Source organism: Lagopus muta, chromosome 1 (assembly GCF_023343835.1).
Source record: "Lagopus muta isolate bLagMut1 chromosome 1, bLagMut1 primary, whole genome shotgun sequence".
Taxonomy (NCBI): Eukaryota; Metazoa; Chordata; class Aves; order Galliformes; family Phasianidae; genus Lagopus; species Lagopus muta.
Genome location: NC_064433.1, coordinates 9,717,025 through 9,731,813, shown reverse-complemented (window position 1 = coordinate 9,731,813; position 14,789 = coordinate 9,717,025). Strand labels below are relative to the sequence as shown.

Here is a 14,789-nt window from a genome sequence, read left to right as displayed (position 1 = left end):
GCATATTTTAGTACGTATTATAACTGATGGTTCGACACTACTGAGATATTTCAGTTACTGGGGAGGCAGCAAGAAAAAAACAAAGATCATATCATATATGAGCAGGAACACAATAGATGGTGCAATTTTTAGTTTTGAGATAGTAGACTAAAATGTCCTTGAAAATAATTGGATAGAGCCTTTTCCAAAATGGAGCTATTACAAAACACCTTAAGTTCTCTGCTGTTATGGAAGAAACTGTTTCTATCTTGGTTATTCAGTGCCGATAATTTACCATTAGCCTATTGTGAATCAGATACGATGTGATAGAAGATAGGAATTTTCTCACCAGAAATAAAGTTCAGTTTAACTAAATTTAAGAAAAGTAAATACACTGTATGATTTGTAGGTTAATTGGAGCTATTCAGAATGTGTCTATTTATTCATTCACTTCATAAACCTTAACATAAATGGATTTTGAAAATATAATAACACTTCAAATTTCCTGGTTAATAACAGTTTTCAGACTCTTAATACCTGGTATTATAGATACAAAATTCTGATGTAGCTCCAGTGAATGAAGCACAATAGAAAGGTATGAAAAACAAAAAGAAAGGGGATCTTTCCCGCCACACTTGGACTATCTGTTCAGGACAAAAACTGGGTAAGGAATGTGAGACATGAGGGCCTGAGGCTGCTGAATAGTCAAAGGTACAGAAGAAACCACTGCCAAAGAATAAATGTGTTTCCCCTAAAGAAGAAAAATAGCCATAAAAAAGAGAAATAACCATGCCTGAATGTGCAGATGTGTCCAGACAATCATTTGTAGAGGAAAGGTGCATTTTCAGTTCCTATGTTGAACTGCCCAATAATCACTGTCATGTCTTTGACCGATAGTAGCAATACAAGCTCTGTCTAATCTGCCTTCTTTATTCTTTTTGCAGGCTGTACCTCTTCCCCATAGCTAACACAATGGAAGAAGTAAGTTATTATAATCTTTCTATGCACTGACTAAGAAAAATCAATAAATGTGGTTGGTTTATTAACTAGAAAAAAAAAAAATTGTTAGAGACTAGCAAAGAATATCCTTTATACCAAAGGACCTGAATATGTAATACGTGTAGTATTTAGAGTCATTATATGGTCGATGAAGAGTTTTAAATATCTGAATTGGCAAATTATGGCATGTAAAGTAGATTCTAATGCACCTTGTAGCTCTGGCATGAAGTGGTGTTTCACAATTCAACATAAAAAATGAGGATGAAGTCCCAAACTATAAAGTCTAAGAGCTTTTTTATGACTTTATTTTTTGCATTTTAATTCCTAAATTACAGTGCATCTCTATTAAATATCAAAGAATTTATCTCAAACATGTAAAATAAGTGACTGGATGTGTTATCATCTGGTTTCCTCTATACACCTCTGTGGGGCAAGAGTCTACAAACGTAATGCATCCCTTTGTTTCTTTCTTCTTTCCTTTCATTCTTTTTTTCTTGTGAGGGACAGATAGCTAAATACTTTTTTTGCTGTCACTCTTGATTATGGATTATGAAAGAATGAAAGTTACATAATTTCTACATTTAATATGATCTCTATCCTACACTACTTCCTAGTCTCAGGGTTTTCATACAAAGCCACTATTACTTGTACAAATGCAATAAAAGCCAACCTAATTTTAATCCATCAAGAAATCTGATATTAATTGTAGCCTACATCATGAATATTAAGTATCATATTATATTCTGATTCACAGTCCTATTTTTTTCTGTGAAATGATACAAATAAGTGCAAGAAAAATTTTTCATCTTCACTGAAATATATTTTCAGACTATGAAACTAAAACATCAACGTAGAGATTTGTAAATAGGCAAGAACTTAAAAATCTCAGTGACTGTATTGTGATTAGCCCTTAATAAATTATTATATTTTTCTTTTCTTTCCCTCTTATTTATATTCTTCTGGTTGAAGTTCTGGAATTATGACCTTTTCTCTTTGAATGTACTCAGAAGGATGATACTATAGTTTTGATATTGCAACCATTGGAATTAATAATAAAATAGAATGCTAAATTTTTAAAGTGTGGAGACACACAAATTGATTTAATCAACTTCTGAAAACCTTATTCTCTTCTTAATTATATGACACTGAGTCCTTTTGCTCATTCAGAATTACTCTAGCCTAACTAAACAGTAAGTAAAGGAAGAATGATTTTATACATTTCTGAGTTTTAATTCCTTTTAAGAATGTGTCAATAGTTAGTTGAGCCTGTGCTGTCAGTTTATTTCATGGGATTGCATGTTGAGAACAGGAAAATCATGACACATGCCTTGTTTTACTCAAGGGCTAATACACATATTACTCCTGGGAATTCCTTCATGAGAAAGGATAATACAGTTTGCAAGGTCAGTTTCTCAATTTGCTGCATGTATTCCAGACAGGTAGGATGCATTCCTATTCATCAGGACAAATCCAAAGCTATAACAGAATGATGTCCTTCCTCCTATTTTAAGGTTTGATTTATATTTCAAGCTTTTTTTTTTTTCTTTTTTTCTTTTTTTTTTTCTTCTGAGAAATAAAGGTTAGACTCAATTGATGAAATTGTTGAGATTACTTAATCCTTGTATCTTAGTTTATTATCCAGACTGATTATCCAGACACACAGCTCAAAAATTAAGGAAAATAAAAAGTTCTGTTTTTAGGTTAGACTACTCTGACTATGTGAAATAAAAAGCATGGAACCGTAATTTTTTTCTGTTAAAGCATGATGTTATCACCAAACTTTTTTTTGTCAGTAACTAGAGAAAATATATATATATATATATATATAAAAAAAAAAAAAAAAAAAAAAAAAAAGAGAGAGAAAAAAAGAAAAAAAAGGAAAAACACTGTGAGTGTTCATGTATGGCTATGTAAACCATGAGTGCTTATCACTAGCATATTATCTTCCAGAAGTTCAGTAAATAAATATTTACTGTTAGAAACATTTATTGTTTTGAAACGTTACAAATCTATTCCTTATACTTGAATCTGGAAATAGGTCTACAAAACCTTTACTAGAATATTCTGGAGTTTTCTGACTAAGCTGACACTCAAAGAACCAGTGGAAATGCCAGAAAGTGAGCCTTTGGTCCATGGCAGAACTGCACGGAGAAGTGCTTGGAATTCAGTACACATACTGGATGGAAATTTAAAGAAAAAGTGAACAACTGCACTCTGTTGGAAGGCATGGGTGAGGAGTCACTCAGTTCCTATAAGAAATTTGCTATTTTGTGTCTGGAAGTCTGTAAGCAAGGCCAAGCACAGACTATGACAAGCTTTGCAAGTATTTGTTGACTCCAACTATGGAATGATTGAAGGCATGTCATGCTTACTGATGTTTCTTATAACACATTTTGTATCTTCTAAAAGAACATTCATTTCATATGGACCTATGAAATGCCAAAAGTTTATCTTAAATGTGCACAGCATATTCAAAATGAGAAATTTCAAAATTTACTTATAACAAACTATTTCATTTAAAATGCTATTTATATCTATACAACTCTTTCCTATTAGAAATAATTGCAGCTAAAACTATCTTGTAGATAACCAGTTCTGAAATTCAAGAAAATAATTTCCTGCATATTTCTTAATTTGAAAAACAGTTGGTAGGTGGAAAATACCATGTATAATCAGTTGGCTGAGTAGATAGGGTACATAAACCAATCATGATCTAACACTGAATCAATATATTAATCATGTGTTTTTAATTGTTTCTTTCAATCCTTACAGGGAAAACATCTGTTATTTTGTCTGTAATGTCTGTAATATTCCAGAGACATTTCATAAGCAAACTTTAAACAAAAGATATTGCACTTTCCGAAATGAATAAAGAAATTGGTTTGCATAAGTCAATGAAGATCACAATATGCATCATAAGATTTACTGAAATTTAAGATTAACTTTCTCATCTGCTCAAGGCAGAATGTCAAGTATAAGATAACATGCAACAATGCATATCATAAAAATAACTAACACAGTGTCGAAGAACAAAACTCTGAATTATTTTATATTCTTAACTAGTATGAAAATACAGAAAATGACAAGATGATATGTATAGAGAAACGAAGATTATCATAGCAATACTCAGTTATTTATATTGACCATTTGGTTGTTTCAGCAAAGTAAGTAGTACTGTTTACTGATATTTGCTTACTTGGTACATTTTCATATCACAAAAACCATTCCCAACAAAACAGTAACACATTTCTCAAGTCAGTAAACAACTAAAAAAAGCAACTTTATTTTTTCCCCTGTTTATTCCACTAGCGTACATTCCAATGTTGTACTCTGTGAGCTGAACATGAACTCTGTTGCCACAGTATTGATCAAACTGCCTAAAAGCCAGTTTTCATTGCCATTTGGGAGTCCTATCTTGCCTTCCCTCCTGCTGCTTGTCTTAAACATCTTGGTTGTGTAAGTTCCCTGACATATTTCTAAGCCTGTGTGAATGGCTTGCGTGACTAAAATATTTCATATATCATTAGATGTGCATGTTTAAGGAATTACATTCATTCAACACAATATTAAAGAAAGTAATATATATGCTACTTTTCACATCCAGTTAGAGCATTTAAAAATATAAAAATAGTACTAGAATTATAAGTTTTTAACTATAATGCTAAATTCTTATCTGCAATGAGAAAATAAATCAATTCTCATTGCCATGAGAGACTCTGTTCAATAAAAAGTGGGAATAAATATTTAATTCTAGTTAATTGTGGAACTCATCTGGTCTGTAACACAGATTCTGTATACAACAGAAAAGATATCAACTGACCTTTAAGACTTTAAGTTTTTCATTAACTTTTTGTTCATTTATGAAAATAATACCACAATATTTCTATAATATTGAAATTCTTTTGGTTAATATAGAATTAATCTAAATTCTGAATGACATCCCCAAAATATAATTGTATTTACACGCTGAAACAGAAATGCTTTCCAGCCTTTGGCTTGTTTTATCATTTGAAATTGATCTGTCCCCACTTTGTCAACTGGAAGTCAGACACCAAAAACTTGGCTGCCCCCCACCTTCTCTCAATGAGGAGAAACAGTGCTTAGTGAGGACCACTCTTGTTTTTCTTATTTTAGATTTTTAATTGAAGTAACTGAATTGGAGTCTTAATTTTAACGGAACCAGGCTGCATCGTAAGTAAAAACTAGGAATCGAAGATCTTGAGCTATTTGCAGACTTTGAAGATGAGCAGAAGTATGCCTTTGGGAAAAAAATTTTGGGTGACTGAATCTTAAATACGCATCCTTTGAAATTTTGAAAAGTGTTGGGTATTTATATCTTCTTTTGGAGTGATGCAAACATTATATTAAAACATTTTGTTTTTGTATTTGCTAAAGTTTATGATCAAAAACATGAACTAAGGGGCAATTTATGCTGAACAAAATGTTGAAAAACTATTTCTTTACATATATCTTTTTGTATTAAACACACCATAACAAAGTAAAAATGGAAAATTCCTGATTTCCCATTTTCTTCCCACCTCCTCTCTTTTCAAAGTAGTTTCTTTTAAAAATATTTATAACAACCCTTGCATAAATTGAAGTTTGATAAGCAGCAAAATTTGGATTTTTGCATGATAGGTAACGTATTTGCATGATAGGTAACGTATTTAAATTAAGGATTTAACAAACTGCATATACACAGTTCAGGATTCTTGCTTTGAAAAAGAGAGTTTTACCCTTCAAATTCTAGTTTAACTTCTTCAAATTTGTGCGAAACTAGATTATTTTTACCTCAAATATAGCAACAACAATTATTACTCCATGTAAAGAGATTGCAGAAACCTGATAAATAATGATTTTTTCAAGGCTGAACTTAAAGTGACTTCAATTGTGTATATAAATTTCAATTTATCAATTAATTAAAACCCAAGGTAGTGCTGAAATTCATTCAAATGATAAAAATATTATTTTAATAACAAAATGAGGGTCACAATAATTAGGTTTTATATTTGAGGTCAACAGAAGCATATACTTGAAAGAAAATACCTTACAGGTAAAGGGAAATGGAATTTTCCTAACATATCCTTCAATACAAAACACTGACTCTTAATTTTCATGCAATTGTCCATTATTATACACAATGTTCACATTGCACATGTATCTTTTAACAGCCATCCTGTCAGGCTCTTTCCATCTTCAGTATTACAGTGGCTCCTTCTTTGGTAGAACCACATTCATACAAAAAAAAAAAACAAACCAAAAACATTCACTCTGGATTTCCCAATCAGATAAGTGTTTTAATATGATTTAAGTGCAGTGGTCAAACTTGATGTTCAGCTAACATTTTTATTTAATGTTAATGTTTTATTTAGTCAACAAAATTAATTTCTTCATGAAGTATTCTGAAATCCTATAAAAATAGAGCCTGACAGCCACTGGATGTTTTCTATCAATTTAATGGGTATTGAGTCAGCTCCATACTTCATATTTTTTTATTCCAATACTATGAAAAGCAATGAACATTGAAAAACAAATATTATTCATTGCAATCTATTTAATTAACTTTAAGGACACAGGTAAAACAAGCTTCTCATTTAAACTGAAGACTCATTACATTGGTGCTATGTGCAAAGGGCCTTTAGAATAAATGAAAGAGAGAACCTTAATCAATGATACAAAGAGAGCATAAGCTAATCTTTCATCACATAATCATTAAGAGAAATTGTCATATCAGTTTTATAAATAGAAGGGAATACCACTGTAGCGTTGTTTGTATTTCTTTTTACCTTCTGCATCAGTTAATCCCACTCCCGACTGCTTTATTGGTTCTTGTCCATTCTGGCTCATCTTCCCTCTGTTAAAAAAAGAATATGGTCATATCTGTCAATAAGACCATGAAGAGATCAGATCTAAGCAAATGGTATACCTTAGCCAAAGAATCATGTCTCAGCACGAGAACTTTATTGAAAAGAAATGAAATAAATGTGTATATATACATATATATATACACAGTATAGAAAATTCAAGGAAATAAACAGGACAGAAGCTTTTTTTTCTATTGCTATTTAAACAGATCGCAACACTTTTTTCTCGTTGTTTTTATTTTGGAGACAACTGCAATCACATCTTACTATGCCTGTGCATTCCTGAAGAACGGAGCAACCAGAGGCTGTTTGCAACCTGCCTTCCATCAGTCTGGGGTTCTGCAAGCAGTCTGCATAACTCTTCACCTCACTTTATACTGTTATGTTGAATGGTGAAATATGGAAGTAGTTGCTATTTGTTCTACAATATCATTACTGCAAAGGTAGATTTTGTTTCTGGAAAGTATTTTCTTCCAGTGACAGATTTTACAGTGCAGTTTAGATTCATCACAGGAGACAAGATATGAGACTTTATCTTAAAGCAAGGTAAGTGGAATAAAGCATGTTCTGGTGGACCCTGGGTGTAGAAAGAATCTAATGTGGATGTGAGTCTAGTTGTCTGTTTTCAGTTTATGAATGTTAGGTTAAAAAGTTTTATTTCCTTTTTTTAATCTTTAAACATACTTGTTGTAAGCTCTAAGGCATGGCATTAATCACCATCAAAAACACATCTGCTCCTGTGAGTTATGTGCCTATTTACAAAGTATAGTATGTGCATGATAAAAGAATTATTAGACCCTACATATTGTTAGTTGATTTTACATTTGCATCCTAAATTAATATTATTTTACACACATTCACAGAATCATAGAATGGACTGGTTTGGAAAGGACCTCAAAGAACATCTAGTTCTAACCCCTGCCATGGCCTAGTTGCTATCAAGTAGATCAGAGATGCCCAAGGCCCCTCCAACCTGGTCTTGAACAGCTTCAGGGATGGGCATCCACTGCTTATCCACTTCAGGCTGCAAGAGCACACTGCTGGCTCATGTCCAGCTTTTTGTCCCCCCAGACCCCTAAGTCATTCTTCACGGGACTGTTCTCATAGAGATCTCCCAGTATCTGAGATTGCCCCAACCTAAGTGCAACATCCTGAACTTGGTCTCGTTGAACTGCATTAGGTTTGTGTGGGCCATAATACTTACACAGGTGGTTACACAGTACAAAGTCATAGTTGTTGTCATAGATAGAAATGTATTTTTCAAGGATATTAAAAATGAACAATAAGAGATTTTTATAAATTATTTCCTAAATAGGCTACAAAATGTATTCATCTATGTATAACTGTATAAAATGATTAATTTCTCTTGATATTTGAGCCAATGTTTAGTTCTGGCAAGTATTAAAATAAGTTAATTCATCAAACAATTCCCATGGTGTTACTAATTAAATTATTATTTTTAAAATTTCATTACTAATCATTCTGACTAAAGTAAAAAGTCAGCTGTCAACACTTTTCTATTGGTAGATCAGAAATTCATTCTAAACAGAGAAATCAACAAAGATGTTTTCATATGCCAAGACTTCTTAAATCATTTTGATCACTTCATACTTCAAATTGTGATCAGCGGTCTCATGGGTATACTGAACATCCATGTACAGGATCAGAGTCCCTGAAGTATTATCGAGTCTGTGTGAACATAACACTGACTAGAAATGGGCCACTGAAATGATCAGAGGGCTGGAGCACCTTTCCTATGAAGAAAGGTTGGGGAAACTGGGTTTGTTTAGCTGGAGAAGAGAAGGTTCTGAAGAGACCTCATTGCGGCCTTTAAGTACTTGAAGGGAGTGTATAAAATGGAGGGGAAATGACCGTTTATGAGGGTGGATAGTAAAATGAGACGAGGGAGGTTTAGGTTAGATATTAGGAGGAATTTTTTCACACAGAGGGTAGTGATGCATTGGAAAAGGTTGCCTAAGGAGGTTGTGGATGCCCCATCCCTGGAGGCATTCAAGGCCAGGCTGGATGTGGCTTTGGGCAGCCTGGTCTGGCGGTTGGCGGCCCTGAACATAGCAGGGAGGTTGAAACTAGATGATCACTGTGGTCCTTTTCAACCCAGGCCGTTCTATGATTCTATGATTCATTGATTCTATGATTCTATGAATTTCAGTCATGTATATAATCAGACATATAATTATTTTTATCCAAACCTGAAAATGTGAACAGATATGTGTTTTAAAACATTCTCTCTCAATATGATTCTAAGATGGTAACCATTAATTTTGTCATTCATTTTCATTAATTACTGTGTAAAGCCCTTAAAACTAACAAAATAAGAAAAAATTGCTGTCTGTGTGTTTGACGTAAGTTTTAGAGATTCAAAATCTGCACATCACAATTTAAGAGCACAATAAGAATATGATGCAGTCCATACAGCAAAAAAAATAGGACTTGGATATATTTTATTTAATTAAGCAAAATTCAGTGGAATAAATTACAACAAAGGAAAGGTTGAAAATCTTGGAGATTTATTCCTGCTTTTCAGTAAAGTGCAGCCAATTTAAGGCTTAGTAGAATAGTAAATTTGTCAACAAAATACAAGTAGCTATAAGATACTGTCACCCTGCTAGATAATTCACACTAAGTAATATTATGTAGATTTCAATTTAGCATATGTCTACTAAAATTATACTAGGTGCTGCCTCCTGTTTCTGTACACAGGGACCTTATAGACCTTTGTCTTTCTCATTAGGAATGATTGCAAAATAATTTTCTTTTGATATTGTCAAATTCAATTAAAGGATTTTTTTTGCCACTGAGAAGTGAAACTCATTTTGACCTAAAATTATGTTGATTGAAAATTTCAATAAAATTAAGCAATTGGCATTCCATAGCCTGAGCTGGTGTTGCTCTCCTGGATTCCATAGATGAGAGAGAAATCCTAGATTAGTAGCTGTAGGTTTTTTTTTTTTAGCCTTTTGTATGTTGTGATCTTACTAAAAAGAATGCTGAATATTTAGAAATATCACTGCTCCGGAGAAAAAATTGAGCCTTTTTTTGTTTTCCTCTTTTTATTTTTTAAATTCAAGCTTTTTTAATCATGTTCTTGTGACTTCTATTTCTGGACTGCAAAGGAAAACATGTAACAGCTACTGCAGATACTGAATGAGCAATAACTACTGACTAATATTTTGAGAACAGCCAAAAAATTCAGGCTACAAACATTAATCTGATGAAGAGAAATTACTTTTTTTTGTTAGGGAATTCCAGGAGATCGGTCTGAAAATCTAAATGGATTGGCCTCAAGCATGGGAAAACTGCACTACTAAACCATAACCCAAGCCCATCTCAAAATGCTTGCATGGAAGTCTTGGATGTCTCCTGTGTGACAACAATAAAATCATGAGATTTAGGAAGAGGTTTTATAGTTATTAACAGCTCAACAGAGCAGAATCTGAGCTCTGAGAAATTCTACAGTTAACTGCTTTTCTACCGTGTAACTCAGTAACTCCTCTGCAGAGGAAACTACATATGAAGATAACTAGCAGTGAAAGCACTACACATAATCAGTGCACAGAAGATTCAGAATATTAAAGGAAAAGCCTTACATTCTTGGGATGGGAAACAGATTATTCTCTCCCGTGGCACTGCTGCTGCCTTCACTATCCATGCTGTATCCACTGCCAAAACTACTGACTGATGAGCCAGTGGAGACAGAACTTTCTGCAGGTCGGTGGTTAGTAGACCTTGCTGTACAGACAGGAACAATGGGTTACCAAATGCCTTCTAAAAAATCAGTGTCATCCACATTAAGAAAAAATAGAATTTATCAAAATTATATGCTGTAACATCTTTTACTTTTTTTTTACTTTACATTCCAGTGTTGTGGTACCATCTTTTGCAGATAATGTTTATTTTCACATAGAATATGGTCTAAACCAGAGCATCACCAGAACATTTTTCTTCACTCATGATAATAGTTCAAATCAATGTCCTAAAGGAAAAGAAGACTGGGTTAGATTGATTAACGCTGCTTTTCTGATTAAAGTTACAGAAAACCAGTAATTCATCCAAAACATTTTGTAGGGTAACCCTTTAAATGTGATGGGCCTTCCTCTTCTTCTTCATGAAACATTCATTACATTTTATGACTATGAGGAAACTGAAAGGAAATATATGTACAACATCTACAGTCACAGAAGCTGTATGAAGACCTCCACCCTCTTCAGACGTAACACTGCAACCGTACTACATTTCTCAACTGCTTTTACCTATCTGGATATCTCTTACTGTCTGCCTGGAATTTCAATGCACTACTCATGCTTAAAACACTTTGTCGTATGTCAGATGTATTGTTTTGTGTTTTGAATACTGCTATACACTGAACAAATTTTCCAGTATTCAGTCTTTAGCAAGTTGAGAAATATATACAATAAAAAGGACTCAGTGACATTACACATAATAATCAATTTACACAAACAGTAGAAAGACTATTCTCATATAAAATAATGAAATTATCATGGAAATATTAATATAAATCTTTTGATTTAATTTTTAAGTTAAACATAGTACATCTATTGTCATGCTTAATCTTTTCCAAGTGACTGAGCATATATACCTTAGATAAAATACTTTCCTTTAAATTTATTATTCTGTGAAGCCTTAGTGAGGTTTTCTCTTACTTTGGTGAACTGTGAAACAGTAATGCAAGCAGTTAAAAGAGATCCTTCTTTAAGTAAGAATTTAATCAAATATCTAAATGGAAATTACTTCAAATAAGAGCCAGAGCCCCAGTGGTTTTCTGCTTTAAGCTGGCAACCAAGATTATTTTTGTGTGACTGGATGAATAATATTTTTTATGAAAACTGCTGAATGCTTCTTAATGTGGGACCACAAAGATGAATGTGACTCTTCTAACGTATTGTATTAGATTAGATTAGATTAGTATCAGATTAATAATTGACACTGGATGAAAAGAATGAAGCATTTCACATGCCGTCAGTTCTTGGGCCAAACAATCTCATAAATTGCTTTTTTCAACTCCGTTAACTTCATCTGTTTCACTAAGGCCTACAGCCACAGAAAGAATCTGTCAATCAAAACTATTTTTAGACAAAAAAAATATTATTTATCTCAAATTCTTAACTACGTGCATTAATAAAAGGATGTCTTTTTTGGATGATAATACAAATTAATAAACCATAAAATCCTAATGTTATTAGCAGATACTTCCAGTATCTCTTCTGGAGGTAAAGACATTCTTGTTTTTGCAGCACAGGCAGCCAGACCACTGAAGTATTCTCTCTTCAGATAGCTATGAGCATTAGCTATTCCATCATTTTCATTCTGTGGTGCTGTGAGTGAAGTCTTATGATTAAGTTGACGTGTCAGGAAACTGGTGTTGGGAAATGTTGGGCAAGAGAGATTTTGGAGAAAAGAGGTCAAGCTCCCTTTTATAAGGCACTATGTCAGCTTCCATATACTAAACAGCCTGTTGGGGCTTTATCATGATTGCCAAACTAGTCCGTCACCTCAGTTCTCATGATGGTTGAATGAGTCACTTGTATGATTTCTGATATCTGCTTGGAGTTTGGGGATTACTTTTTGTAGTTCTTATTATTATTCTTGTTTGTTGGTTGGTTTGTTTTTAGTCATGACATGACAAATGTCTCAGAGATGAGGACAATCTGGATAGCTACGCATCTGCATAACCCATGCAAGAAAAGGCAGTATGATGTTAGCACAGAAAGTATACCTGGTCCTTCCACTAAGAATGAGTTTACCTAATATGACATAGATCTGCACCATAACATTTGTGATTCAAAGGGTGGTTCATATCTGGGTCATATTTATATTGATTATATTGTAAAATGTAGTGCCTGAACTCATTTAGTATAACTGGTGGATTTCTAAAACAGTTAGAATGTAAAAACTAGTTTAACATGTCCAAAAAGTTGAATCTGGCCTTCATAACTGGTTTAGAAATTTTTACACCCATTATTAATCAAAATGTAATCATTTCCTCTGATGGAGGTATATTCTAATATACATTCAGTACTATATTTTTAGTTTCACTATCGTTTTGTCTGATTTATGTATTTTTCTGTATTGATCATCTTCAGAAATATCTATTGCCAAGTGGGTATAATGTGCCTAAATTTAGATTAATTACTGGATTTTGAAAATTCTAAGGTTCAAGGTTTCACTTTTTTTCTGTCTTCTATATGAGAGCAATGAACTACATTAGTTTGAAAGAGGAGATGAAACTTAAAAATAGATTTATAGATGTTCTTGTGAAATAAATAAATAAATGTAGATACAGAGAACTCCTCCATAACATATGAAACACTACATTTTCTACATATCTGTAGTTCTTACAGACAAATGGAAACATGTAAACTGCTGCTGCTGGATATATGAGAAATTTGTATATGTGATGCTGTTTCTGTTGGATATATGAGAAAGTTGTGATGAAGGTGATGGATGCAATCTTTTGTCTGATTTAGAATAACTGTGGTTAGCTTTGTAATCTGCCAAATTTATACACTCATTTCCAGTTCTATCCCTTGTTTTTAATCAAGTACAAATGTTGTCCTAGGAACACCACTGGAAAGACTGAATTCATTATTATGCTGTTCTAGCCTTATTAGACTAAGGTCTGTGAAGACCTCAGAGTAATCACCACACTGACTGGCCAGCTGGCTACATGTCCACATAAAGGACACAAAACTAAAGTGAGAATAGGCAGTTTTACTTCTGAATTAGAGATTCTGCTGACAGCTGCTTATGCTAGAAAATTCAAATTTCTGCTTATCAAACTTTAGAGAGTTACATATCTTGCTATTGATTTACTCTAGCATTTTGAGGTACAGAGTTAAGATACTCCTTTCTGGTACCACAGAAGTGCCTGATAATGCAAGACATAGTCTTGTTTTGTCTAAATGTACAGCATTTATGTAAATAGAAACCTGCTCAAAGGCAACTGCCATCTTTTGTCTATCTCACAAACACAGTATGGAAGAGCTATGTCTTATTCCTTCCTTGCTCTTTCTTTTTTTCGAATTACTTCCCAATCCCTCAAAAAATGATTTAGATTTTCACGTTCAAGGTTGCTGCCAACTACACCTGATACTAATGAAAAGACTGTGAAACCTTCAGCAGATCAAAGACTAAGGATAACTGAAAATCATTATAAAAAATGATAATTTGGCTTCTTACTTCAAGAAAAGAAATATTCTTTCCATCCCCTTCTTTGTTCTCTGTTTTTTCTTTCTAAAGGATATTTCATGGTTTCTGTGTATTGTAACTTCAGTTATGTCTCGGCTGTCCAGCCATTGGGCTGTGATGAACAGATATCAGAAATGAAAGATTAATGCTCTAACATGAGCTGCTTCCTCTGAAAGATTAAACAGAATTTCTGCTATTGTTGCTAAATTGATGTTCTGTTGATTTCACTTTCATCTGTCAATATTACTTTAGCTTTGAGCTCTTAGAGGAAATGTCCTGTACATAAGTTGTGCTTATGGGTAGAAATTTGATATTTAGTAGCCAGCAATGCAGTGTTGTTATTAACACTTCATAATACTTTTTCTACTATCTTTTCAACAGGGTGGCATGAGCAAAAGTTTCAGTTCAACCACTCTCCTGAATAATACACAAATACTTGGAAGAATTCTTGATTCCGTAAAGGAATTCTTTCAGATTCTAAGTGGAAATTAGTGACCCTGATATAAGACTTTTTATCCAAGAAATAGTGATCATGATTAAAGTGATACATTTTTTATTCAGCATTGTTTAAAAAGAAAAAAAAAAAAAAAAAAAGAATATTCTTTTGAGAGAATAATATTCATCCATATTCCCTAATGCCTTCTTGGAATAAAAGCAATAATTTAAGAAAATTTGTCTTATGGATGCAGCAAGGAAAACAGGTAAGTCCTGCCGTCGTCT

At 33.1% G+C, this 14,789-nt stretch overlaps 1 protein-coding gene and 1 long non-coding RNA gene across 8 annotated transcripts in view; one reads left to right on the top strand and one right to left on the bottom strand.

Moving 5' to 3' along the window:
- PCLO (piccolo presynaptic cytomatrix protein) overlaps positions 1 to 14,789 on the bottom strand; it is a 318,968-nt gene that overhangs the window by 32,369 nt on the left and 271,810 nt on the right. For all 5 annotated transcript variants that reach the window (XM_048934047.1, XM_048934048.1, XM_048934051.1 and 2 more), the window contains 2 exons: positions 10,451 to 10,592; positions 6,765 to 6,832 (listed from right to left, as the gene is read on the bottom strand). In XM_048934047.1, the coding sequence (XP_048790004.1) occupies positions 6,765 to 6,832; positions 10,451 to 10,592 (210 nt within the window). The remainder of the gene's footprint in view (positions 1 to 6,764; positions 6,833 to 10,450; positions 10,593 to 14,789) is intronic.
- LOC125688257 (uncharacterized) overlaps positions 1 to 14,789 on the top strand; it is a 44,112-nt gene that overhangs the window by 19,769 nt on the left and 9,554 nt on the right. For all 3 annotated transcript variants that reach the window (XR_007374666.1, XR_007374667.1, XR_007374665.1), the window contains exons 3-6: positions 924 to 960; positions 2,321 to 2,381; positions 3,017 to 4,434; positions 14,451 to 14,770. This is a non-coding gene — a long non-coding RNA (uncharacterized LOC125688257). The remainder of the gene's footprint in view (positions 1 to 923; positions 961 to 2,320; positions 2,382 to 3,016; positions 4,435 to 14,450; positions 14,771 to 14,789) is intronic.